This window comes from Equus caballus, chromosome 22 (genome assembly GCF_041296265.1).
Source record: "Equus caballus isolate H_3958 breed thoroughbred chromosome 22, TB-T2T, whole genome shotgun sequence".
Taxonomy (NCBI): Eukaryota; Metazoa; Chordata; class Mammalia; order Perissodactyla; family Equidae; genus Equus; species Equus caballus.
Window position 1 is genome coordinate 24,716,470 of NC_091705.1, and position 27,927 is coordinate 24,744,396.

The 27,927-nt window shown below is 52.8% G+C and overlaps 1 protein-coding gene across 1 annotated transcript; it reads left to right on the top strand.

Moving 5' to 3' along the window:
- BPIFB4 (BPI fold containing family B member 4) lies at positions 1–27,201 on the top strand. Its single transcript, XM_023626346.2, has 17 exons — positions 1–54; positions 1,757–1,877; positions 2,860–2,922; positions 3,415–3,934; positions 4,871–4,975; positions 5,677–5,820; positions 8,207–8,270; positions 8,721–8,781; positions 9,665–9,756; positions 11,392–11,595; positions 13,260–13,313; positions 15,836–16,006; positions 18,255–18,322; positions 19,752–19,794; positions 21,535–21,598; positions 23,558–23,634; positions 26,861–27,201. Exons 2-17 carry the CDS (start codon positions 1,772–1,774, stop codon positions 26,882–26,884), a joined length of 1,860 nt encoding a protein of 619 aa, XP_023482114.2. The 5' UTR covers positions 1–54; positions 1,757–1,771; the 3' UTR covers positions 26,885–27,201.
- The last annotated feature ends 726 nt before the right edge of the window (positions 27,202–27,927 follow it).

The following is a 27,927-nucleotide window of genomic DNA, read 5'->3' on the forward strand; positions in this document are numbered from 1 at the left end:
AGAGGGCCTGGTGCATGGGACCTCTCCAGACTGAGCTACAGGGACCTCCCGGGGGTAAGGAGGAGCCCTTTCCTTAGTCAGTGTCTGGGCAGAGGGAGGCCGAGGCCCGGGGAGGCAATGAGGAATGTTCCAGACTAGAGACCTACCCGGGTGACCCCTCCCCGAGCCTCAGCTGTCTTGCCTATAGCACGGCATAGTCAGGAGACCCTCAGGGATCGACATGCAATGACCTGGGCGAACAGAGCCACACTCATCTCTCCCAGGGTTGCTGGGTACCTGGGACCTTTGCTACCTCCCCGAGACTCCTCGGCTGCTTGTGGATGCCAGAAATCCCTCCACCGGTGCCCATCTTTTTAGCTGAAGGTGGTGATCCCTCTTTGAATACAGAACTCTCTGGGCAGTAGGGTTAGGCTGAGGGGAGGAAGCCAGAAAAAAAAAATTCTTGCACATAGTTGTCCTTAATATTCTAGTATAAATTAGTGCCTCTGATTCTCTCCTGGGAGCTGATAAGTGTGGGGAAAGAACTTGAGGGCTTTGTGAACTTCCAGAGAAGTGGGGCCCGGGAAAAGGGAAGAGGGTGCATAAGTGGAGGGAGATGAGGCCAACAATTTCACAGTTTGGCCCAGATGGGAGGCCGTGTCCTGCTCTGCTTCTCTGAGGCTGGTGAATGGGTAGACTGTGCTGATGGAGTGAGAGAAGTGGGTGAAGGCATGGAGGCAGAAAAATAAAGTTTCCTGGAGCCTGAGCTGCTCATCCCAGAATGCATGCTTCGCCCCTCCGACCTTGTAATATTCCACACCCACTTCTTAGGGGTCGGAAATAATAGTCCCCAAACAGTAACAATAGCTGCCATGTAATGAGTGTCTACTATGTACAGATATGATGTGTTAGCGACTAGGAAGCAGAGGGTCAAAAAGGTAAACTCTCTTGCCTAAGGAAGAGAACCCACACGGCTCTGACCCAGAGCCGTTAATCTTACCCCCGTGCTGGACAACTGCCTCCTCCGAAGAGGTGGGAAAGGGCATTTGCTGGCTGGCTGGGTTCATGGGAGTGTGGCTAGATGAATGTGTTGATGGGCGGGTGGACTGATGGAAGGATGGATGGTAGGAAGGAAAGATGGATGGATGGATGAATAGATCAATGCATATATGACTGGCTTGCTGGTTCATTGGATCTTGGATGGTTGATGGACAGTTGGGAGGAAGGATGGAAGGAAGGATGGATGGATGAAAGGATAGATGAATGAATGGCTGAATAAGAGGGAGAGTGGATGGTTGGATAAGTGGATGGTTGGATGGATGGATGGATGGTTGGATGGATGGATGGATGGTTGGATGGATGGATGGGTGGATGGGTGGGTGGATGGGTGGTTGGGTGGATGGATGGGTAGATGCTGGAGATTTCTCCAGAGCCTGCCTGCTACTAGTCTGCTATTTTGGTTGGAATCCCTATTGCCCCTCTCTCCCTGATGCTCCATTTGGAAATTTCCCCTTGAGAGACAATCAAACATCCCTGCTCTGGGACAGGTTGGTTAATGGGTCTGCTTTATGTCTCCAGATTCATTTCAGTTTGAAAAATCCAGAAGGTGGTATCAGGAATTCTGGGCCCTGCCCCATTGTGTGAGCTTGGGTCGATCTCCCCTGTCTCTGGGCCTCCGGGTCCTGATATCATTCTTGGCAGGGGGTGCCTAGCTCCACCTGCTGGCCAGGGTGGTGACACCCAGCCACTGCCATCTGATGCGCTGTCCCCTCAGCAGAGAAGCAGTGCTGGCATGTGGACGGCTTGGTGTGTGGCTGCTCTGTCCGTGGCTGCTGTGTGTGGCGTCCGCCAAGACACAAACACCGTCCTTAGGGTTACCAAAGATGTGCTGAGCAATGGTGAGTCCAGCCCTGCAGGTGACGGGGGGTGGCACGGGGCGGGGAGGGCAGCCGAGCGCACTCTGAAGTTCTCGAGGACTCTCCTCCTCACCAGCAGATTCTACAGCAGGTGCACGGGTGACTTCTCTTCTCTGGGCCTTAGTTTCCCCCTTTTTCTTTTGGCTACCATTCCCTGAGCATCTACTATGTGCCAGACACCACGTTGGAGACTTTGTTTGAGGGAGTAGAGAGCAGTGATTAAGAGCTAGGGGCCTGGAGTCGGCCTTCAATACTTCAAATACTGACTGCGTGACCTGAAGTCCATGACTTGAGTTCTCTGAGCCTCAGTTTCCTCATCTGCAAGATGGGTGTAATTACAATCCTCATCTCAGAGGACTGATATGAGAATGACATGAGATGACTTTTTGAAAACTTAGCTCAGTTCCTGCTACATAGAAGGCCCTCAAGAGCGGGGGCTATAATTATTCCTGCCTCCAATTCCTAGGACCTCACTCTTGTTATCTGGCAAACGAGCACACACGCCCTGCCCCGATTCCTGTCCAAGGCTGTCATGAGAATGAAAAATGAGGTCATTTCCTAGCTGGGTGTCACAGGCCTCAATTTCTTTACCCACCAAATGGGGACAATAATTCCAGCCTTGACTATTTCCCAGGAATCCATTGGGCTGATGCATGAAGAAGTAAGTTTTTGAAGCTGTAAAGTGTGGAGCCTTTGAAAAGGAGGGTCCTGAAGAAAATCTATGCAGGTTTGGCTGAATGCTGGTGAAATCCAGTTAAAGTATGAGCAGGTCAGAGCCAGTAGCTAATGAGCTCCCCAGGACGTCAGGGCTGCATTGGTCCGGAGGAGTCTTTCTGTTCCACCTTGGCATTTCACTGATGGGAAAAGTGGGGCACGGAGAGCCGAGCGATGCTCCGAGGTGGTGCCTGGGGCTGGAGGTGGAAGGAAGGGAGGAACCCTGACTGAAATCTTTGCTTCTCTGCAGCCATTTCAGGTGCCCTGCAGAAAAGCGATGCTCTCCACTCGGCCCTGAGAGAGGTGCCCATGGGTAAAGCTGGTGGTGATGGTGGTGGGCCGCTCCTGGGGGGTCTGCTTGGTGGAAGTGGAGGTGGCGGGGGAGGTGGTCTTCTGGGAGGCCTGCTTGGTGGTGGGGGTGGAGGGAGCGGTGGTGACCTCTTGGGTGGAGTTGGCGGAGGCTTACTGGGTGGCAGTGGCAGCAGTGGTGGAGGGCTCCTGGGTGGTAGTGGTGGGGGGCTCTTGGGTGGCGGAAGTGACAGTGGTGAGGGACTGTTGGGTGGTGGTAGCCATGGTGGAGGGCTGTTGGGTGGCAGTGGTGGTGGGTTGCTGGGTGGTGGTAGCCATGGTGGGGGGCTGTTGGGTGGCAGTGGTGGTGGGTTGCTGGGTGGTGGTAGCCATGGTGGGGGGCTGTTGGGTGGTGGCGGTAGCCATGGCGGGGGGCTGTTGGGTGGCAGTGGTGGTGGTCTTTTGGGTGGTGGCCGACACCATTACGATGACTACAGACACGTTGAATTCCCCCGAGGTGTTGGTGGTGTTCCCTACAATGACTTCCATGTCCGAGAACCCCCTCCAAAATACACCAATGGCAAGCAGCTTGGTGGTAATTACAAGTACGGTCACATCGAGACCAACGACAATGCCGCTCAGCTGGGGGGCAAATACCGATATGGTGAGATCCCTGAGTCGGATGGAAGCATCAGGGACCTTCGAAATGGCGACTACCGCAGTGCCGAGAATGCATATGGCGGCCACAGGGGCCGTGGGCGGTATAGGTCAGCTGAAGGCGCGGCAACGGTGGGCAGGCTTCACCGGCGAGAGCTGCGGCCCGGAGAGATCCCACCTGGAGTTGCCACTGGGGCACTGGGCCCCGGTGGTTTGCTGGGCACTGGGGGCATGCTGGCAGCCGATGGCATCCTGTCGGGCCAAGGTGGCCTGCTTGGTGGAGGCGGTCTCCTTGGTGATGGAGGACTTCTTGGAGGAGGGGGCGTCCTGGGCGTGCTCGGCGAGGGCGGCATCCTCAGCACCGTGCAGGGCATCACGGGGTAAGGAGGGGCTGCTTGCTCCCTATCAGGCCCCCTGATGAAGCTCAAACCATGGGTGGTCGCCTGCAGAGGCCTGGAGTTGGAGGAGGGGTGGAGGAGGGATGGGCTTCGGAGCCCGTACACTTCAGGGCTTGGCCTCAGGCCTGGACATCTTGAGTCTCAGGTTGTGTGACTTGGGGTCTTGAGCTCAACCTTTCATATCTGTGTGTGACTCTGGGCCGTGCTTTTCATCTCTCTGAGTCTCGGTTTCCTCATCTGTAGAATGGTCATAGGAATATAGTTTAAGGGGAAAAGCCCAGGCATTTAAGATTATACATATATACTAAACTTTCAAGTATGCCCAGCCTCCTCCTCATATTCACTATTTAATCCAACAAATACTTAAGAGCTCTTACTGTGTTGGGGGCACTGTGTTGGCACTGGGGACACGGCCCGTTGGTTAGCCAAGAAAAGACACATCTCTTGTCCTCCGGGAACTTGCTGGTGGGGTATATGGGCGTTGATAAAGAACCCTGGAAATGCTCATACAGTCAGAACAGTGCTAAGAAGTTCATGGAGAAATGGGGGTGAGTGTCGTGCGGGAGGTCAGGGGAGGTTTCCCGGCAAAAGAGGACCGTGAGCTGAAATCTGAAGGTTATGTAGGAGGGAACAGGCAAAGAGGGGCAGGGACAAGCAGAGGGAATGGCATCTTTACAGGAAGAAAAATTCAAAGGAGTACATGGAGATGCAAGCAGCGGGTCCCCGGGCCGTGGGAGGATGGCTCGTGGCATTTTTTCCCTCTGACTTCCCTGTGTTTTCCAAGTCCTATCCATGAACCTCAGGTCTCTTTAGAGTCAGGAGGAATGAATGGGGCGCAGAGAAAGGGGAAGCGAGGGAGGGTGCTCCCGGGTGAGCGGGGTGGCGGGCAGCGGGGTGACTGCCCTCCGTCCTGTGCAGGCTGCGCATCGTGGAGCTGACCCTCCCGCGGGTGTCCGTGCGGCTCCTGCCCGGCGTGGGCGTCTACCTGAGCCTGTACACCCGTGTGGCCATCAACGGGAAGAGGTAGTGGCCCGGGTCCTGGAGGGGTCCTTGCCCACCCTATGTTCTGGCTGGGAAATCTCGGGCGGGTCATCTAAGTGGGCATGTCTCATACCTTTGGGCTCAGGGCGTCTGTGGTCCCTGTCCGTGGTGAAGGCAGGCTGCGCGGTGGTTAGGATCTGGGAGGCTGGAGTCAGGTGACGGCCTGGGTTTGAGTCCTGACTCTTTCAAGCTGTGTGGCCTTGGGCCTGTCCCTTAATGTCACTGAGCCTTGGTGTCTTCACCTGTAACTGGTATAGTGATATCTCCTTTTCCAGGTGGCTGTGGCCACAAATGAGAGGAGACAAGGCAGTAGCCGTGGCCTTTTGCATTGATTTCTCTCCCCCTGGGACGAGGTCATGGCTATAAAGGCAGGGCACCGGGTGGTCACCTTGGAAACCGGAGTTCATACACAGAGTTCATTCGTTGACCCCTGGCCCCAGCCTTGGAAGCTCTCTTAGGCTGAGGGTGAGATAGAATGGTTCACAGATGACTTGGGGGACCAGGGGAGGCTTCCGGTGTGGGATCCCTAGAGACGAGCAAGGAGAAAAATAGACGCATAACAGCGAGGGGCAGGGACAGCAAGGACTAAGCCCGAGGTGGGAGTGCCGGGCAGGCCAGGTGAGGCCGCGCTGCCTGGTGGGTGGGGGTTGACTCTGCCTCCCTGGTCCCATGGTCTCCTCCAGTCTCATTGGCTTCCTGGACATCGCCGTGGAGGTGAACATCACGGCCAAGGTCCGGCTGACAATGGACCGCACGGGTTACCCACGGCTGGTCATCGAGCGCTGTGACACCCTCCTGGGGGGCATCAAAGTCAAGCTGCTACGTGGGTGAGTGGGCACCAGCGGGCAGTGGGGTGCCTTGTGGGGAGGGAGTGGTCTGTCTTTGGCAAACCATATGGTTAAGAGAGGAGGCTCTGGAAGCAACCGGGGGTTCAAACCTCAGCTCTGCTATTCCTTGCTGTGTGACTTTGGGCAACTCTGTTGCCCTCTCTGAGCTCCAGTTTCTTCATCTGTGAAATGGGGGTAATTCTTTTTCCCTTCAAAATTGAGGTAATGGATGTAAAACACTTAGTGACTAACCTGGCACATTTTATGAGTTTATGCATGTATATCTAACAGGGCTCTTGTATCCATTGGTGCCCCAACTCACAGGGAAATTTCACAATTGATTCTGTCCAATGTGACCTTGGTCAGGGGATGAGTTTTTCCTATTACAGACGCCCCACAAAGTGGCCAGGTCTCCATCCTCTGTCCGGAAACGTTTCGCGTGTCCAGGTGTTGGCTGGTGCCTCGGCGGTGGTCTGGGATGAGGGCCGCTCAGAGCCGAGTCCCTTTGTCCTCACTCCCCGGCCCTCGTGGTGCAGGATCCATCTTCGGCTTCTCTCTGAGGCCTCTGGCCCCTGCTCCTTCTGCTCCTGTCTTATCGCTCTCCCAGCCCTGTCCCCCCAGCCCTCGCCTCAGCTAGACTTTGGGAGCAGAGAAACTCATTGTGTAACTGGAGCCCCGAAATTTCTACTTGGTGTGGGCCCCCCTGCGTCTTTGTTTCCGCTCCAGGGCGGGTGAAGGCAGAGCTCACCGGCCCCTGGTGTTCTGGTGAGGACGGGGAGGCGGTGGGAAACACACAGAAACCTCACGGGTTTTTTAATTCACTAGGAAATACATTTGGTAATACGCAGTCAAAAACATAAAATGGTAAAAAGGCAGCGTCGGGAAGAGCCCCTCCCGCGCCGTCTCCCTTCTGCCCCCTTCTCGTCAAGCTCACCGTGGCTGTTTCTCGATTCTCCTTCCAGTTTCTTTGTGGGTGAAGGAAACATGCGTGTGATTGTCATCCCCACCCTCATTTTAACACGGATGGGCACACACGCTATCGACAGTGTTTTGCTTCTCTTCTCTCTTTCCGTTTACTCTCTTTGGAGGTTTTTCTGTGTCCAAACCTGGAGAGCTTCCTTGTTGTTTCCTTTTTACGGCTGTGTAATAGTCCATCGTCTGGACGAACCATCGTTTATTTGCCCAGTCCCCTAGTGTTGGACACTGCAATTTGTCTCATCTTCCCCGACAGATGAGGTACAAGGAATAACCTTTTACCTATGCCCTTTCACACGTGGGCCAGTGTGTCTGTTGGATAATTTCCCAGAAGGAGAAAATAGTCTGCGGCCTGAACAGACACAGATTAACTTCAAACTGTCCCCCAAAACACATGCACTCACACACTCAAACACACACATGCACACGGATAAACATGCATGTGCATTTTCACAGGTCTTATCATCCAAAAAGAATTGGAACCAGGATAAGGCCCCTTAAAAAGGAGGCCAAAACGCATAGTAAGCTTGGGGGAAATGACCTAATTAGGATTTGATCTCAAGAAACGCTTTGCTTTGTCAAACAGGCACAGCCCTGGGTGGTCAGCTACAACCTGGGCGGGGGCGCACAGGCGGGGCAGTGTGGGCGTGGGGCGGGTAGAGGGGCCCGATTCGTCAGGGGTCAAGCTGTCAGTGACTTTTGTGCTGGATGGCCACGTTCCCCTCAACTCCTCGTCACTGCAGGGCCTCGAGAAACAAATACCTGTCTGTTACAAGTCTGTCTGTCTATCTGTGTGTCTCGTCAACGCCTCCGTGAATAGCCGGCAGGTTAGGAGAGCTGGTTTGGAGCTGGGTGATGCGCTAGAACTCCTCGGGGTCGCGTCTTGGACCTCAGTTTCCCTGTCTGTAGGGTGGATCGAGTCTCCCAATCTTTCAGTACCCACCACTCGTGTTCTCGTGGACCACGCGAGCGCGTTCCATGGGCCCGTTTTTCTCCTTCCCTCCCGTCCGTCCACAGACATTTATTGAGCGCCTGTGTTTATTGAGGTTCCGCGTCAGGAGCTTGGATAAAGGGGTGCGTTCATTTCCCTTTGGGAAGATGACGCAAAGCTGCCGCGAACAGCCCATCGGAAGGGCAGACGAGTAGGAGGGGACGACCTGTGCAGTCAGAAATGAGGAGCATCCCAGCCTGGGCCTGGCCCATAGTAGAGCTCAAGGAGCATTTGTTTGTTGAATGAATGAATGAATGAATGGATGGATGGATGAGCGAATGAATGAGTAAAAAGCCAAGCAATTTGCCTTGGGCAGCCTGTCCAGCCAGATGTGGGTGATTGTACACTGTTCAGAGCCTGGGCGAGGGCCCCGAGTGTGGACAAGCCTGAGCCGCTCCTCGTCCGCCCCTCTCTCCCCAGGCTTCTCCCCAACCTCGTGGACAACTTGGTGAACCGAGTCCTGGTCAATGTCCTCCCTGACTTGGTAAGAACCTGTCCCGGGATGGGGAGCACGGAGCACAGACTCTCCCCAGGCTGAGGGGCACAGTGCAACCTCCATCCCTGTGGGCGCTCAGGTGACCAGAGGGTGGAGGGAGCTGGGCAGCTGGGGCACATTCCTGGGGCTCTGGACGGCCCTGAGGCACACAGAGGGACACGTTAGTGAAGGGACTAGGAGGTGGGGCTTGAGAACCGCACAGTCCTGGGTTCGAATCCCAGCTCCCGCCCTTCAAGGTGTGGGACATCACATCGCCTCTCCGTGCCTCAGTTTCCCCACCTGCAGAGTGGGGATGATGAGGGACCTTCTCCACAGGGTGGGGGAGGACAGGGCCCAGCACAGAGTGGGCAGCCAGGAGACAGTAGTTGTCGTTGTTGTCCCTCGGGCCTCCCCCCCAACCCCCTGCACCGCCGCTGAGCATCCTGCCTCTCCCTGCAGCTCTGCCCCATCGTGGACGTGGTGCTGGGGCTCGTCAACGACCAGCTGGGGCTCGTGGACTGTAAGTCCTTCCTGCTTTCCTCACAGGGCCCATCTGGGCGGCTGGCCTTGAGCCCTGGTTCTGCCCTGGCAGCCGAGTGGACTAGAAGAGACCCTGCCCCGTTCCCTCATCTCTAAAATGAGGGCTTAGCTTCAACCCCTGGAGGGACAGGCAGTGAATACAGGAAACACCGCTGAGACTGTCCAGGTCCTCAGAACCAGGCTCCACCACCACCCCTGAGCCAGGATTTCTGGGTGAACATTCCCGAAGGCAAGCCTGCCCCATAGAGTTGTGCCATTCATGCACTTCCTGATTCCAAGGGCCTCCTTTCATATAGACCATAACATGATGGCGGCACCTGAGTTGTGCAGTGCACAATCTCTACAGCCATACAGGGCGGCCCTCTCTGATGTGCTCCCATTTCTCTGCGACTCCAGGCAGTTTGAGGATGGCTTTCCCAGACAGTAAAATCCTCTCTTTTTGTGGACAGTCACAAGGGAAGAAGAGCCCAGAAGGAGGGGCTGTTCTTCACAAGCAGTCAGGGAAATGCCAGATCCAATGAAGCACCACCTTGTGGAACCCTAAAACCTCTTCCCTAGTTTACGCTTCACAGTTTACAGAGCTTATCAATATCCAGGATCTCATTGCTCACCCCCAGTATAGTCCAAGGAGTTGTCTTAAGCCCATTTTACAGAGGAAGAAACTGAGGTTCAGAGAGGTGCACTGTCTTGCCTGAGGTCACACAGCAAGAAAGAGGCAGAGCTGAGATTTGAACCCAGAACTCTTGCTCTTTCCATGGTGTCTGGAGCTGGAGCCTTGTCACCCCACCCCGTCAGGGTGCAAGGAGGGAAGGCATCCAGGTGGGTGAGGGGGACCTCCCTGTGACCCCCACCTTTGCCTGCAGCTCTGGTTCCTCTGGGGATATTGGGAAGCGTCCAGTACACCTTCTCCAGCCTCCCGCTTGTGACTGGGGAATTCCTGGAGCTGGACCTCAACGTGAGTGCGTGGGCTTCGGGGCAAGGGCGGGCGGCCTGCTCCCCCCAGGCTGCGTGTGAGCGAGAGGCCCCCGGGGCTTCTGCTGGATGCCTGGGAAGCAGCATTTGAACAGAGCCCTTTTCTGATCAGATGGGAATCTTCTAGGGGCTGTGTTAGAAAACACGACCACAGCCAACCCTGCTCACTCTGTGTCAGGCACATTCCTAGTGCTTTATGCAGAGTGACTCAGTCTATCTTCACAGCAACCATTTAAGGTAGGCACTTTAATTGAGGAAACTGAGGCCCAGAGATGTTAAGCCACTTGTCCAAGGTCACACAGCTAATAAATGCGAACCTGGGATGTGAACCCAGGTAATCTGGCTTCTAGCTACTAGAGCTGCTGCTATGGGCTTGGGTTTGCTGGAGAATGAGTCTGGCCAGTAGTGAGCTAGTGTGCTGGTAAGCATCAACAACTGGCTATCTGTGATTTTTAAGAAAAAGTCCTGATTTGTAGCATTCGCTGATTTCCATGGTACAAATACTCCCACCATGGCCAATTTCAAGCTACCGTCATGACATCACTGAACTTGGAGTTGGGAGGAAATGCGTGGAGTCGGCTCTGGTGAGCTGGTGTGAGCTGGCTCCAGCACACCACGGAATCTGGCCCCTAACTGTGCACAGGTGCCCACACATATGTCCCTCCCCTGGGCTGCATGACCCGGGGGCCTCCCCACGCGCTCTGTCAGATTCAGAGCTGCAGGTGCACACCCGGGCTGTCACGCGCACAGCACACCTGTGCATACGTGTACACACACACCTGCTGTATTCGTAAACACTGGCCACTCAGGAGATGTTCGTGGACTGCCTGCTGTGTGCCGGTCTCCAGGCCGGGGCTGAACGGACAGTGGCCAGCAAGGCAAGATCTCCGCCCTAGTGGAGCTTGCTATCTGCTGGAGAGGACGGGCTGTCCACGAGTCACTCAAATGAATATACAAGCAGAGATTGTGAGTGCTGTGAAAGAGGGTCCCAGGTTATCAGAGCTTAGAGCTGGGGGATGTGATGTGCCCAGGGAGGTCATGGAGGGCTTCCTGGAGAAGGTGACTCTTGAGCTGAGACCTGCCATTTGAGTGGGACGTAACAAGAGAAGAGTGTGGGGGAGGGAACAGCACGTGGGAAGTGGCACGGTGGGCGTCCTGAGGTGGTGACTGCACTGCAGAAGGGGGGATGGGGCACCGTGCCTCAAAATGAGGTGGAGAGGTCCCTGGGGTAGAGCACACAGTGCCATGTAGGCCATGGAGACGGTCTGGTCCACAGAGAGCAGATATGCTAATGTGTATTGTGCGGGTGCGTAAACCTGCTAACTTGTACGGCAGGGCTGCAGTGGGAGAAGCTAAGTCATACGTGTATTTAAACACACGGTGATCTACCACGGCTATAATTATAAGCGATCATAAAGCAGGCACTGCAAGAGATTCCATTCCATCCTGAACTGAATTTATGGGGGCCTTAAATGAAAGAGTCACTCAGATCCAGCGGGTTTAATCCAGGAAGGCTGCCTGGAGGCAGCTTCAGGGCCTCACCCCAGCCATTGTGCTCCCTCCTCCACTCTTCTCCCGGCACCTCTCCCTGTGACCTGTTTCCTCTCTGCTTCCCCAGACTCTGGTTGGGGAGGCTGGAGGGGACCTCATCGACTACCCCCTGGGGCGGCCGGCCATGGCTCCCAGGCAAAAGATGCCGGAATTGCCCCCCATGGGCGACAACACCAACTCCCAGCTGGCCATTTCTGCCAACTTCCTGGGCTCAGTGCTGACTCTCCTGCAGAAGCAAGGGGCGCTGGACATTGACATCACCGATGGCATGGTGAGTCACGGCCCCATCCAGGGGTGGGGCGGGCTGGGCAGCAAGCAGCTCCCCGTTGATCCTCTCTTGTCCCCATGGCCTCCGGGAAACTGCTTTAAAGCAGGAACTTGACGCATCTCCAGTTCACGGATGGGCACCAACTACGTCAGGGTCACCAGAGCATGGATCCTGGGCGCGGCACCGACACGGCCTCAAACAACCTCCAGCCATAGGCGAGAAAGCTTCTCCCTAGTCATGCTATTTAATTTTATCCAATCCTTCTTTAAAAGTATAACATATATTCATCTATATGGATCTCAGTGTAGATGTTTACAACCCTTTTACTTGGTAAATATTCATACTAAGTAACTAAAAGATACGTAAGAATCGAATACCCTTTGTATTTTCCAGAGTCATTTTCTCTTCAAATCTTTTCTTTTGAAAATTTTCAAGCCTTCAGAAAAGTTGCAAAATAGTACAATTAGTACCCAAATATCCTTCACCTAGATTTACCAGTTCATATTTTGCTATATTTGCTTCATATTATCTATCCATCCATCTGCCTACCCACCCACCTACCCATCTATCATCTATCTATCTATCTATCTATCATCTATCTGTCTATCTGTCTATCTATCATCTATCATCTATCTGTCTATCTGTCTATCTATCTATCTGTCATCTATCTGTCTATCTGTCTATCATCTACTTGTCTATCTATCTATCTACCTATTTGTTGTTGAACAATTTGAGGTTTTGGAGGCGTCATGACATTTCACTCCATAAACTTCAACATGTATCCTAAAAGAACAAGATATTCTCAGGGGCCAGCCTGGTGGTGTAGTGGTTAAGTTTATGCACTCTGCTTTGGCAGCCCAGGGTTCCTGGGTTTGGATCCCAGGCATGGACCTGCACACTGCTGATCAAGCCATGCTGTGGTGGCAATCCACATACAAAATAGAGGAAGACTGGCACAGATGTTAGCTCAGGGACAGTCCTCCTCAAAAAAAAAAAACAAAAAGAAAAAAGAAGAAGATATTCTCCCAAAAACCATCTTAGGAATTATGTCAGTCTTTGATTCCATCAGGAGGAAAGTCTCCATCTGGGGCCAGTATATAGTCACCCTCTCTTGCATTTTAAGTGTCCTCTTTTTAACCAAGAGAGAGCAGGACTCATGCCCACAGCCCTCCACCGACAGTGACATCCACGTTGTCATCTCTTTCTGTCACGTGGTCCTGGCTTCCCACGTTTCAGCATTTGAGGTGTTAACCTCAGAGTAAGTTGATTTAGGGAAGATGTTAAGTGAGAATCGTACGGGTGGTTCTGGGATGTGGCCGAGCCGTGCATTTGGCGGGCCCTGGGTTGTGCGCATGGACCGCTGATGCTCACCTTGTTTTAATGAGGAGTCGCGGTTTCAGAGGAGAAAGAGTCAGTCTTGCCGCTGCCCTCTAAGTCTTGCCTGTGGTGAGCTTGAGTGGCTGGCCCTGTGCACTCAGCCACCACATGGCTACCGTGGTCTGCGTGGCGGCCGCTGTTGGACGGTAGGGCCTCCTGAGGGGTCTTTCGAGGGAGAAGAGGCCCCGACTGGCTGCCTGGAGCGCGTGGGGGTTTCATCACTGCAGTCACCACTCCTGTCTGTGCCCGCAGCCTCAGGGGCTCACCCGACCCTTCCTCTCGTCCTGCAGTTCCAGGAGCTCCCCCCGCTCACCACGTCCACGCTGGGAGCCCTGATTCCCAAGGTACGTAAGGCCGCTGCGTCCCCTTGTCTTCAGCCTCACCCTCCTCCCAGGAGCCGAGTGGGAAGGGAAGCCCCTCAGTGCTAGGGTGGGCTGCTCTGACCCCCACAGGGGAAGGCAGTGACAAAGGGATGGAGGCCAGACTCTTAGAAGCGGGGGCATGGGGGGGTTGAGGTGCAAAGATCCTGAGCTCTAGCAGTGGACTGGCCTGCACAGGTCTAATCCTGGCCTGGCTGCTTCCTCGCTGTGTGTCTACCGGCGAGAGTCTTAACATCTCTGAGCCTTAAGCGTCCTCATCTGTCAAAAAAGGATGCTAAGTCCTGCTCCACAGGTTCATCTAGGAGGGTAGAGGAGGTGGAGGAGACAACGCGTGTAAAGATGCTGACCCAGGACCCGGCACATACGGTGCACGGTGGCTTAGAAGGAAAGAGCCAGATCTTTGGAGCAGATATGAATTTGAGTTCCCGCTCAGCACGACCGAACCGTACTACCTGAGGCCAATGACTTCCTCTCTCTGAGCCTCAGTTTTCTCATCTGGAAAATGGGGCACCAATGCCCACCTCACAGAGTGGCTGTGGACCTAGGCACAGAGCAGGGGTTTGATAAATGTTAACTATTATTGTTCTTGTTAATAATAACATTTTTTTTTTTTTTTAAAAAAGAGCAAATATGCTCTTGTCGGATTAGTGGCAGAAGACAGATGGAGAAAAGTTCTTTCTGATCCCAGTTCTTGTCCCCACTCTGGTCCCAGGCCTGTCCCCCTGCACCTGGCAGCAAAGAGCTTCTTAAGTAGTAAGCGTTATACAGGCGTGAAGGATTGCTGTCATCTGCAGCCATTTTAGACATTTTTCGTCTCTTTTCTCCCCGTCCTTTCTCTTTCTGGGTGGATCCGAGGAGGCGGGAAGGGGGACCAAACTCAACAGATGGTCACTATCGCCCTCGTGTGGTTGAGAGGTGCATTGCAGGGCACCGTAATCCAACGCCATAAACAGCGGCCGCTCTGGGAGGCTGGAGACTCCTCACCCTCTTGGACCTGTTATTTATTGGGCCACTTCTTGTGTGCACTACACTTTACAGTTTATGACCATTTTAAAGAATCCATTCTTTCATTTGGTTCCAATCATGCCCTCATCCATGGGGCCAGAAGGGATGAGCAACCCATTTTACAGATCAGGGTAACAGAGGCTCAGAGAGGTCGCACCATGTGGCAGCGGCACAGGTGGGCAAGAGTGGAGGCCAGGCCTTTCGGTGGGGCTGAGTCCGCAGCAGGGAGGGTCCAGTCTGGACGCAGAGGAAGGTGTCCTGGAGACCCAGGCTGGGGTGGGCACCGCGGGGCTCCTGCTGCTGCGGGCAGTGAGGCCGAGGCCGCCTCTCAGGTCCCCATGACGACGTGCTGCTCGTCCCTGGAGACTCTGCATGTTGGGGTGGGGGGTGGTTGGGGCACCAGGCCCCTCGGGGGAAGCATCCTGAGAAGCCCCTTGTGAAAGCTGAGTCCCCATCCTCGATTAGTTGAAAGCCAATTTGCCACGGGGTGAGTCCACTGAGGGGTCAGTTGGCTGAATTTACTAGATTTGTCAGTTGACCGAGAGCTTCTTCAAAAGCGTTTCACCCTGAACGTGTTCAAGACGATGGACAGAGTCTTCTTAGGACCAGGACTCCCTCTGCTGCGTTGCGTATGGAAAAGTTTCCATTTAAATGGATTTATTTTTAAAGTAATTTTGTGGTTTCCCCCATTTATTTATGCTCATTTAATATGTTTTAAAAAAATGTTCCTTAAAATTAATTTTTTGGTAAATCAGTTACTTAGCAAAGATGGGAAACTGGTGATTTGATCAATCGTCCCTTTGGCAAATGAGCTTTTCGGGAATCAATTTACAGCAAACGGACTCAGCACTCTCCCATTGGGGGTCTCTGGTGATCCCAGGAAATCCAGGCGAGGGCGGGCTGTGCCCTGCTCTGGGACTTCACTGGGACGCCCTGTGTTGTGGGCTTTCTCGTTCCAGGAAGGGCGTCCAGAGGTGGCGGGAGGGGAGACAGGGCCTGGGTTTCCGAGTCGCAGCCCTTTTGAGACCTGGGCTGGAATCTCAGCAATCCTGCTGGCCTCGGGCAGCTTGCCTGACGTTCCCCCCTCAGCCGCAGTTTTCTTATCTGTAACATGGAGAGAAAATACCTCATGGAGTGGTTGGGACGGTTCAGTGAAGTCATGTGTGTCCAGGCGACCCCACGTTGCTCAGTGCCAGGTCTGGACCATTTCCAGGCACTGAGCTCGAAGCTTTGCTGGCTTCATCACATTTAGCTCTCACGATGACCCTGTGCGAGAGGCTCGGAGCGGGCAGTTCCTTCTTGCCCAAATCCGGCAGCAGGTTGGAGCCTCTGCGTGTGGTTTGTAGGACCCAAGCGATGGTGTTGAATCCGAAGGTTTGCAGTGTGGGACCCCGTGCTATGAGTTTAGAGGTTGGCTGACAGCCCCCCGGGCACCCCCACTGTCCAGGGCCCCGCTCACCTGGCCTGGTGTCCACCTACAGGTCTTCCAGCAGTACCCCGAGTCCCGCCCACTCACCATCCGGATCCAGGTGCCAAACCCACCTTCAGTGACCCTGCAGAAGGACAAGGCTCTGGTGAAGGTGTTCGCCACCTCTGAGATCATGGTCTCGCAGCCCAATGACGTCGAGACCACCATCTGCCTCATTGATGTGGTGAGTGGGGATGTGGGCGGCTATGGGGTCTCCTGGAATCCACAGACGCCTTCAAATCCCCATAGTCCCCCCATAGTGGCTATGAGCTCTGGGGCCAGGTGATCTGAGTCAAATCCAGTCTTTAGCACTTCTAGCTGTGTGGCCTTGGATGAGTCACTCTCCCTCTCTGGGCTTGATTTTCTCCTTTACCACATGGGGATGGCAGCGGGGCATAAACAAGTTGCTCAGAGCAGTGCCTGACATACCGTAAGGGCTCCAAGTGTTGACGATTATTATTCTTACAGGTTGTATACCACAGCGTGTGGCACAGTAAGCCCTGGTCACGCACTCTGCAATATTACTGAGGACCTCCTGTGTGTAGGGCTTTCTGCTAGACGCTGGAGAAAGAGGAGACAAGACAGATGGTCCCAGCTTTCTCATCCCTGGTACCTAGCAGGGGACAGATACAAATACAATTTCCACGTTATTTCGTAGAGAGGAATCCTCTTAAAATCACGTTACTCCCCTTTGCAAAAGCTAATCTCCTAACAATGGCCCACCGAGTCCTTCCAGATCCTCCCCTGGTCATCTTTCAGGTCCCTGCTGTTCCTCCAACACGCCAGACACAGTCCCGCCCAGGGCCTTTGCACATGCTGTTCCCTCTGCCTAGAATGTGCTGCCCCCAGATATCTGCATGGCTCTCTCCCTCATGTCCTTAGGTCTCTGCTCAAATGTCACCTCCTCAGAGAGGTCTTCCCAGACCACCTGTCTGAAATGTCCGCACCCTTCCCGTCTCTCTCCCTGCCTCCCTTGCTTTACTTGGCTCATAGCCTCAACCTGACATTGTACAATGCCTGTGTCTGTTGGTCTGTTGCTGGGCAGAGATGCGCGCTGTCGCGTTACCGCCCGAGCCCCAGAGCCTCGCACGGCCCGGCATACAGCAGGTGCTTGGGATGTATCTGTTGAAGGAACGTGTTAGGTTGTAAGCGCCCTTTCCTTCTCCCTGGTTAAAGCTTCGGACTCAGACACTCAGGGCTCTGTCCCGTCTGCCGTGGCTTCCATCTCTCCCCCTGGGGCTCAAGGCCGAACAAGCCGCCTCCAGTCTGGAAGTGGCCGTTCTCGGCTGGAGCATGCGTGGAGTCCTTTCTGGGCAGCGTCAGAGGACAGATTAAAAGGGCTGATTCTCGCCCAGGGAGTGGAGACGGCTGCCCTCATCCACTCCCTTGTTGATTGGCCCCTGCTCTGTGGAGAGGTTTCTATCAACAGCCCAAACGTTTGTTAGATCCAGCTCAGAACCCTGCCATGACTCCCCAGTGCCCCAGCATGCAGCTCTGACCCTTCTCCCACCCGCTAGCCCTCCCTGGTGCGGTCCCAGCCCACTCCAGCCTCCTGGAGTCCCCTCACCTGCTCGCTCTCTCTGTCCCTCTGCCAACCTCTTTCCTGCCCCAGGGCTTTTGCACATGCCCTTCCCTCTGCCTGGAGCGCCCTCACATACACTTTTTCACCTGGCCCAATCCTGCGCATCCTTCAGGCCTCATTGCGGTCGCATTTTCTCGTGAAGGGATGGACTGATTGCCACGCCCATGTAGGTCCCTGCCGTGTACATCAGAGCCCCCAGTCCTTCTCTGTCATTCCAATTATTGTTAGCATTATTATTACTAATAACATCACCTGAATGTGTTGGGAGCTTTCATTTTTTTTTCATAAGACCAACTTATTTTATTTTATTTTGGGGGAGGCAGGAAGCAATAAGGGATTTTCCTACAACAAGGCTTCTGCTGGAGAGGGAGTCACGTCTGGACCTCTCCTGCCCTCTCCTGGTGGGCGGGGCAGTTATGATTGGCAGCAGTGATGCCCAATCCCATCTGCAGTGCCTCATCTGGAGGAGGTTCATAGGCTGCGGGCCGCCCCAGACCCTCTGAGCAGCTCAGAGAAACTTGCTGAGACACCCCCACCAGCCGACCACCCGCTGGCTTCCTGGGAACGTTCACGCAGCCCCTGCTGCGACTTACTCGTGAGCAACAGTTAATGTGGGCAATTTATTATCCCCAAATCCTTCCCTCTGGGGATGGGGGGAGCCCATTATATGGTGAGCGTTGATGGGGGTCTCGGCTTAAGAGAGGAGTTGGACCAAGACCTCAGGGAACAACCCGTCACTATGCTCGGTGCTAATGAAGCACCTGGCTGGCGCCTTGCACACAGCGAGCCTCAGCCGGCGACGGCCGACGATGAGGGCAGTGACCTTTCGTCCCCCTTCCCTTTCCTCCAGGACACAGAACTCTTGGCCACGTTTTCGGTGGAGGGCGATAAGCTCATGATCGACGCCAAGCTGGACAAGTAAGGGGGTTTGCCGCCTCGGTCTCCTGCTCCTCGGAGGGGTCTCTTTGGTGCTGCCGTGTCCTGGGTCAGGTCACTGGGGGCCACCACGGAGGGCTTCGAGGTCTCCGGGCATGCCTATTGGGGACGTGTAAATCCAAGAGGCTGCAGAGGAGAAAATGGGCCATGACTGCCGAGACCACTGGCACGAGCTGGGCAGGGCGGGTGAGGCCGTGAGCTTAATAGAAGGAACTGACTGCCAACAACGACGTCAATAATAATAACGATGCTGGTGATGATGAGGTGCCAGGCTCTGCACTAGGTACTTGTAGGTATTATCTTGTTTATCCTTGCAATGGTCCTGCAGAGTCACGGCTATTTTTCTCTCATTTTAAAGAGGAGAAAACCAGGCTCAGAGAGGTGGATTTACTTACTCAGGGCCACACAGTGAGAACAGAGAGGGGCTGTGAGCCAACCCAGGTCTGTCCCACCTGGAGCTGCCGTGAATGGGACAAGCAGAGGCTTTGGAGCTAGGCAGTGTGGGTTCAAACCCTAATGTGACCACTGCTGTGTGACACGGGCCAAGTGATCCTGCCTCTCTCACATTCTGTGTCCTCATCTGAAAATGGGGACCATAGTCTCTACCTCACAGGACTCATAATAATAATAATAGCTATTGTTTATCAGATGCTTTCTGTGTGCCAGGCGTTGAACTAAGCCCTAAATGCATCTTTATTCATTTAATTTGTGACATCAGCCTTTGGCAGGAAGTACTATTATTCTTACCATTTCAAGATAAACGAGACTGAATGTAAAATTCTCAGCATGTGCCTAGTTCATTGTGGGTTTTTCTTCGTATGACAAACATTATTAGTTAACTGAGGCCCTCACAGTGCAGAGCGAAACCTCAAACCCAGGCCTCGGGCCTCCCTGCTCAGAACAGCGCAGGAGCCAAGAGCCAGGCTCAGGGTGTGAGTCCGGGCTGTCCCTCCCCAGCTCTGTGCCTCAGGTCCCTCCTCCACGGGGTTGCTGGGAGGGTTGAGTGAGGCACTGACGACGGCTCACGCATGCGTGGCGCTCCCCACGGACCAGGCATGGTTCTAAGGGCTTTGCTTAAATTACCACATTTAGTCTTTGCAGCCACTCATTTTGCAGAGGAGGAAACTGAGGCACAGATAGGCTAAGTACTTTGGCCAAGGGCACACAGCCAGTAGGAGGCACAGTTACGATTTGAGCCTTATGTTATGGTATATGAGGCCTCGGCATCGTGTCTGGTGCATAGTTAGTGCTCAATACATGGAGACCAGCATGGTTCTTATTAACTCCCCCCAGATCGAGGGGGGTCTTCGTGAGGACTTTGGTGGACGGGCTTCTCGTCGTTTATTGCAATGGGGCCCCTGTGATTCTCAGCCACTGACTTCTTCTAAGAGCCTGTTTTCTTCATCTGCAGGACCAGCCTCAACCTCAGAACCTCAAATGTGGGCAACTTTGATGTAAGTGCCAAGCTGGGGTCTAGGGCGAGATCTGGGGATGGAGCCCCATGAGGCTGGCTTCCCCCCGGGCAGTTTGTGAATTCCAAAGCGTTGGCGTCAGGGCTGTCAGGGCTTGTGTCACAGATGGGGAAACTGAGGCCCACGAAGCCAGCAAAGGGCAGAGTACAGCCTCACAGCAACCTCTACTCTGCTTGTGGTGCTGTCTCATTTTAACTGACTGCTCCCAGGGAGGCAACTTGGCCCAAATCCCTCCGCTCCAGGGTGTGGAGGCAGTGGGGGCAGCCGCGTCCTCGGGACCCCTTCCTCCCAGGCTTCAGGAGTCTCAGCTTTGCCGCTGACCCTTATGTGACCTTGGGCAATACCATCCCACTCTGAGCCTCAGTTTCCTCGTCCATAAAACAAACAGGTGTGGATTTATTTCTAACCTCCCCTTACCCCCGTGTTCTGGAATTCTGCTTTTCTAAGAGTTCCTGAGTCTGAGACGCTCCTAGTCTAGGATTTGGTCCTGTTTCATCTCTTTGTTCATTCTTGTGTCCTTCACCCCACCTAAGGCCTCAGAAATGCTCGTTTTCTTTTATTAATTGACAACGAAATAGATGCTTGCTTTCTGGGAAAAGCTTGGGTAAGGTTTCCACATGTGCAGAGAAAGTCAAACCCATTGTTTTGCTCATTTCTGAGCTTTTCTAACCAAAACAATCCATGGAGTTTGTATTGCCAGCTTCATTTTTTAGATGGAGAAACTGGTGCCCACAGAAGGGCAGCCTCACGGCTGGTTGGGGCGGAGCTGGGACCAGAACTCAAATCTCTGGATCCAAGTGGAAGAAGGAGCTAACGCTTAACGTGAAATTAATGAATATTTATGGAGCAACAGAGATTGTGCACTGGGCACTCAATTAAGGGTTTTTTTTTAAACAAGATTTCTCTTTTAATTCTAACAAAAAAACTTACAATTTGGATACAATTATTAGCCCATTTTCCAAATAAGAGAGTCAAACACAGAGAAGTTAAGTGACAAGCCCAAGGTCACAGAGCAAGTAAGAGGCAGCACTGAGTCTCACGCTCCTGTCTCTCTAGGGCCACGTGGTCCTCCATCACGGCAGGTGATTTACATACAAGAGCCTACATTAGGTTTTCACATCCACCCTATCAGGTAAGGATTATTCACCCCCATTTTCAGATGTGGAAACCAAGGCTTAGAGAAGTCGAGAAAGACAGTGTATGAAAAGGCTCAAAGCCACACCTTTTACACCGTCCACCTGTAATCCTCACTGAATCCTTGCAAGTTGGGCTTACTGGCCCATTTTAAAGCTGAGGAAACTGAGGTCAGAGAGGTAAGGGAACCTGCCCAGAGGCCCTTGGAGGCTGAGCTGGGATGGGAACCTGGAGTGTTGGCTGCGGGGCCCATGGGCCTTCTGTGACGCTGTGGTGGCTTGAGAGAGAGCCACCCTAGACCTCGTGCTTTGTGCCTTCCGGGGAGGAACTGGGCCTCCCTCAGTCCTTGCCTCACCGTGAGCCTTGGACCAGCCTGCCCGGCTCTGGGCCCCGCCTCCCCATCTGTGCAGAGAGCAGGCAGACCACGTGCCTCAGAGCTGTCCAGCTGAGTGGTTCTGATCACTTGGGGCCCTGACTGAGGCTCCTCGAGCCTCCCAGAGCGGCTCTGGGGCTTCCTCTTGGGCCTCAGGGCAGGGCCTCAAGGAGTGAGCCTGCCGCCTGGGCTGAGCTCTGCTTCTTCCCCTGCAGGTGGGCCTCATGGAGGTGCTGGTCGGGAAGATTTTCGACCTGGCGTTTATGCCCGCAATGAACGGTGAGAGGGTGCCTGTGCCTCCCTGGGGGCACGTGGCTTGGGGACACAGTGGCTACTGGTTTGTTGGGCCTGTTTAACACACAGCAATTCTACCTCAGTAACACTTCTGAGAACTTCTTTCTAAGCTTATTTATTTAAGCCTCTGAATGCAAATGTTGCCCCAAGGGTCCATCAACTTCCTTATTTACTGCTTCTGCTGTATCCTTTTTTTTTTTCTTATTTGGCCGATTGTTTTGTTTTTCTGATTATCTATGTAAAATTCTGATTACACATGAAATTTATATGTATGTATATTTTAGAAAGTTCAGAATAATTTAAAAAGAAAATTTCACCGCCTGGAGGCAATTAATCTTGGTATCTGGGTATGGTTCCTTCTGAACTCTTCTTTCTCCATTTTTTTTTTCAACGCAGTCCCAGATATTTCCTGACTTATTTCGTATGTGTTTATTTTTAATTGTGGTAAAATGTGCATAATACAAAATGTACCTTCTCAATCATTTTTAGGTACGCAGTTCCGTATTGTTAACTATATTCACGTTGTTATGTTCCTGACTTATTTTTAAGCGTGTATTTAGTTTTGCAGGGACTATGTGAATGTGTTAGTGTTATAAAAAGTTCAGCCAGTGCAGATAAAGCTAATGTTGCTCTTGCCGATATCCCCAGCCTCCTAACCCGGTGTCTGCCCCTAGGCAGCCACGTTATGGTGTAGAGGGTTTTCTTGCCCAACTTCATAAAAAGAATAGACCGAGCGTGGTTCCTCCTCTTGGTGGCGCCTCAGGGACGTTATCAGGAAGCTGCTCGTTGACCTGTGGGGCTACTGGAGGCTCCATCATAACCCCGTTGCAACTGGAAACCTCAGTCCCCGAGCCCTCATGCTGGTCGGCCCCAACCTCCCTCTCCCTGCTTCCACTTCATGGAGGAGAGGATGAAGCGGGGTCGCCATCAGCCCTACCAGCCGAGGCTCATTCGGGGAACTCTAGATGTCAAACAGACCCTCACTCTGGGAACTGATGCCAGAGGAGGCTGAATGTCAGTCACAGGAAGGCGCTGGTCACCAAGCCCGGACACATTCCCCAGCAGGAGAGGACGGTGTCAGGAGCTGGACTGGGCTGGGCTGAGCTGGGGGGCAAGAGCTGGAGACCCTCGTCCTTGCTTGGTCTCTAAGAGGTGGTGTGACCTTGGCAGCAAGTCCTTCAGTCTCACTATAATGCAATTTACTTCTTAAAAATGAGAGAGTAGATTAGACCCATGATTCCCAAAGTGGGTTCCACAGAAAATTAGTCCCACAAGATACTCTGAGAAAGGGGTTCCATGGCCAAGCAGGTTGGGAAACACTGAATATAGGCCACTGGGGTGGATTCTCGAGGTCCTTAGCTCTCTGGAGTCAGCAAGTCTGTGTAACTTCACTTAATCCAGTTTTCTCCACCTGCCTTGTCCTCCCTGCCTTGTTTCCTTGGTTCCTTCTGACTTTCTTTCTAGAACATTAATCAGCAGGTCTACTTGGGCTCTGACAGTCTAAAAACAAGCAGTACCTCCCATGGCGGTCCCTTCCCACGGCCCCGCATGCACCCTTCTGTGCCACATGCAGCAAACATCTGTCCCCTCCTGGGCCAGCCCCGGGCTGGGTGATGCTGGGGCCACAGTCCTCGCCTGCAAGAAACTACTGGTAGAGGCGAGGCGAGGCAAGACGTGGAGACAGAGAATTAATATTTTTGGATTTCTGTGGCGGGGGAGTTCAGGAGGAGCGGCCAGAGCCCAGAATGGCTTGGCCTGGGGTGGAGGAAGCCTCACCGAGCAGGTGACATCCAAACAGCCTCTCAGGGGAGGCTCGCAGCTCAGCAGGTGGGCAGGAGGCGCTGCAAGGGCAAAGGCCTAGATGATAAAGGAAATGGCTCGTCTTGCAGATATTGGTGGCTTCGGTAAGGCTGACGCCTCTTGCCTGACGTTGTTTGTTCACAGCCGTGCTGGGCTCTGGCGTTCCTCTCCCCAAAATCCTCAACATCGACTTTAGCAATGCGGACATCGACGTCTTGGAGGTAAGGAGACGTAGGGCTCTGTTCTGCTTTCCCCTCCACGCCCAGGAATTGGGAGGAGGAAGGGAAGGGAAGGGAAGGAAAGGTTGGGGCAACAGGGGCCTCTTCCTAAAGGATGGGGCCGAGGGGACAAAATGTCAAAGCCATTAGGAAACCTTAAATGAAGCGTGTCACATCCGCCATCTCAATTTGTCCTCATGAGAGATGTCGTTGCCCCCATCTTACAGATGGCAATGCTGAGGCTCAGAGCAGGAAGGGGCTTGCCCAAAGTGGAACTGTGACGTAGTTCATTGGAAAAGCTTTTGTTGAGCACCTACTGTGTGCCAAAGTGCAAGTGGCTGGGGATACAGCAGTGAACAAAACACGTACAATCCTGGCCCTTGCAAAGCTCTCCCAGCCAGTGGGGAGACGGGCCTTAGGGCCAATGTTTCTGAAATAATTGCTAATTATAACCAAGGCAGGTGCCTTGAAATTCAAATGCAGGGTGTCTTGTTTCCATTATAAAAACCTCATGCGCTCAGTATCTGAAATCTGGAAAATACAGAAGAGATTAAACAAACATATGTTTATCCTCCCAGATATATTTGCAACCCAGAAATTACCGCTTAGGACATTTTGCTGTTTGTCGTTCCGGTCTTTCTGGGGTTTTATTTTTAAACATCACTTTGACTGGGGAGTCAGCGGAACACTGGAGCTAATGAAGGAAGGCACTGGAGCCCAACAGCCTGGGTTCAAAGCCTGACTCTGCCAGTTTCCAGCTGGGTGACTCTGGGCAAGCTACTTAACTTCTCTGAGCCTCAGGTTTATCCTCTGTAAAAAGGGGCTAATCATAGTACCTACCTGTTGGGATGCTTTTAGGATAAAGTGAGATTTTGCACGTAAAGTGCCGTGTCCAGCCCCTGGCACACAGTGAGCACTCTGGAGTGTCCGCCATTATCAGTGTCTGCATGATGACAAAGAATGCTGCCGTGGACATCTCGGGGCACTTTCTGGATTCAGGATTCAGGGTGTTCCTTAGAACAAACTCCCAAAAGTTCGTTCTGGGCCCTTGCCCCAGATGGATAACTTCCTTTCCAAAGGTCGCGCTATTCACACCGCCTCCATCAGGGTGCAAAGAGCCCAGCTCCTCACACGCCTGCAGCCTTGGGCCTCCGCAGTAGAGGGAGGTGGGCAGTGGCCTTGGATGGGCAGTGTGGGCAGAGGACAGATGCAGGCTCTGGGACAGTCCCCAGGGATGCCTGTCCTAGTCCCCCTTGTCCCTGATAGGAGCTCAGCACCGCTCTGAGCACCAGTTTCTTTGTCTAAAAATGGGGAGCAATAATACTCAGCTCATGGAGTTTGTGGTGAGAAATTAAATGAGATACAGCATTTTAATGTTGACTGTTATTCACTGTTAAAAAGAGGTTGGGAGTATGAATTGGATTGGCACAAATTCATCATCATCATCATCATCATCATCATCTCTACCATTTACCAAGTGTGTGCCGTGCCCCCATGTCCTATTTTATGTGCATTTGGGCCTTCCCACAGCCCTGGTTGATGTCTGTCCTCACATCATAGGTGAAGGACCTGAGTATCAGAGAGGGTAGGCCACTTGCCCAAAGTCACTCAGCTAGTGAGAGGTAGAGATTGTACTGAAATAATAGAGGCAGCTGCAACCAGTGGTTCTTACCCGGGGCTGTACTGGAGTCCCCTCCCCAGCCGGAGGGCCTTATGAAATTAGTGGAGATGAATTTTTCTGTCCTGAATAATCATGATTGAGTATTTCATATCAAAATACATATTATTTTATTATAAATTACTTACCTTTTATTTCTCCTTTATATTCCAATAAGGGAGTTATACTGGTTTTAAAAATATATGTGTAAGTAGATTATTTAATCTATGATTGTTACTTTGGAACAATAAAGGAGGTAACTCTAACACTGTAATAAAGTGTAAAATGGGGTATCAGGTCTGAAAGGCGGAGACCCATTGGTTTACAGAAGACTCAGAGGGTCTTGAAGGCCCTCTGTAAATGGAGCTATTCTCTTTCTTCTTCTCATTTATTTTTGCATCTAGCCATTTACTTTGACTTTTTACTCTGAAATAATTTTAGACCTACAGAAAAGTTGCAAAAATAGTACAGGGAGTTCCAGAATACTCTTCACTCAGTCAGCATCTTATACAACCAGAGTGCAATGATCAAAACCAGGACATTAACAATAACACAAACCTATTAGCTCATCTGCACACCTTATTCACGAGTTTTCCCACTAATGGCCTTTGTCTGGTTCGGGACGCGGGATCTGACTTCACATTTGGCTGTCAATCTGTGCCTGTTCCTCAATTTTCCTTGTGGTTTTGACCTTGACATTTCCAATCGGTCTGGCCCATTTTGTGGGATGTCCCTCAATTTGAATTGGACTGATGTTTTCTCATGATTAGATTGAGGTTATGTATTTTTGGCACGAATGCCACCAAAGTGACCCTGTGTCCTTCTCAGGGCACCATATCAGGATGCATGATGTCAATGTCTTGTTCCCGGAAATGTTGACTTTGACCATGTGGTTAAGATGGTTCCTGTTGGGTTTCTCCACTGTTACTATTTTCCTTTTGTGACTAATAAATAAATACCTCGTGGGGAGATACTTGGAGACTATGCAAATATCCTGTTTCTCATCGTGCTTTCTCCCACTAGTTTTGGCATTCATTAATGGCTCTTGCCTGCAACGGTTATGCCTGTGGTGTTTGCTGCATGGTGATTTTCTATTTCTGTACTTCCTTTTACATTTATTAGTTGGAATTCTGCTGTCAGGAAGAGCCGTCCCCTCTCCCCCATTTATTTATTTACTCTATTATTTCTATCAGTATGGACTGATGGGTATTTATTTTGTTCTATGGGTTAAATCTATTACTTTTATTATTTATTTTGTTGTAGGTATTTTTAATCATGAAAACTGGATTTTGGAAGTGTGTAGAGAGGGACTCAGGTCCACTTCTCTTATTTCGGGGAAGAAGGAGATGAGGGGCAGAGAGGAAAGTGTCTTGTCCAAGGTCCCCTGTCCAGGGCAAGCTAATGACACAGCTAGGGTGATCCTCAGGCCCTTTGACCCCAATCATCACTGCTGTTCAGTTACGGCTTCTCAGAAATGTGACCTGCCCCATCGAAGGCAAGTGACTGTCTGGCTGAGGGTGTAGCCAGAAGCCACCCCATGCACTAACCAGGTTCTCTGTTCCGCCCTCCAAGGACCTCCTGGTGCTGAGCGCCTGAGCGACACAGGCAGAGACGCAGTCCTGGAAGAGGCCTGAACCAGCCCTGGGAAGGCTCGGCCTGACGCCGCCCGCAGCCCCGAGTCCCTCCAGACCCTCAAACACGCCCCTCCCCAGCTCCCCAACCCTCATCTCACCTGTCCCCACACCAAGAAAGGATCCGGCCGTTGTCCCCATTGGCAAACAGTCCCCTCCACAGTCAGTCCCATGGTCAGCCCCCGCAGAGGGAGGGAGGTCCCTCCAGGACCGAGGCCTCTCCGACTCCGTGCCATACTCCATGCTGCGTGCTTCACACTTTCAATAAAAGATTCCACTTTCCCTGCAGTTGTGGCGAGTCTCTGTGAAGGACCCTCCCTCAGGGTCTGGGTGTCTCCTCCCCCGCGGCTGCCCCGGGGGCACCTGGCCTTTGTAGCTGCAACAGGACTAAGATGGTTCAGTTCACGACTGAACAATGTCAGACACCTTCCAGGACCCCACGGATGGGGCGGAGGGGGCTTTAATTTAGTTCTCACTGCCTTCCTTCAGCACTCCCCTTGGTTGATCCCTCATGCCTCAGTTTCCCCCACCACTCCTCAGCACATGGAGAGGGCCAGGACTCAAAATCATCAAGTTCAGCGTTATCAAAATCATCAGAAACACGGCCAGAGGGATTGCCTTGTAGCCTCACTCCTGTGCCATGATGACAAGGGTCTCCTCTCCTTTCTCAGCTTTCAGTTGCCCTCTCCTTTCCTCTCTTCTGTTTTCCCCGAGTGTGACTTGCCCAGGTCCAGAGGGTGGATGGGTGAGTCCCAGTCCCAGGGGAGAGGTGAAAGGGGCAAAAAAGGTACCTTTCGGCCCCACCCTCCTGAGAACTCCTATTTGTTGAGCACTCACGACCTGCTGAGCCCAGTGCTGAGGCTTTGGGACTCGATCTCATTTACCCTCGTGAGAGCTCCATGAGGTTGTTCCCAGGATGGTCCCTATTTCGCAGATGGGGAAATCGAGGCACCGAGAGATGCAGTGTCTAGACCAAGGTCACAAAGCTGCAAAGTGGCAGAGCTGGGG

Coding starts and splice junctions, on each gene's coding strand:
- BPIFB4 (XM_023626346.2), top strand. CDS start 1,772: ATGTGGACGGCTTGGTGTGTGGCTGCTCTGTCCGTGGCTGCTGTGTGT. Junction 18,323..19,751: donor ATCGACGCCAAGCTGGACAA/GTAAGGGGGTTT, acceptor CTTCATCTGCAG/GACCAGCCTCAACCTCAGAA. Junction 23,635..26,860: donor CGGACATCGACGTCTTGGAG/GTAAGGAGACGT, acceptor CCGCCCTCCAAG/GACCTCCTGGTGCTGAGCGC.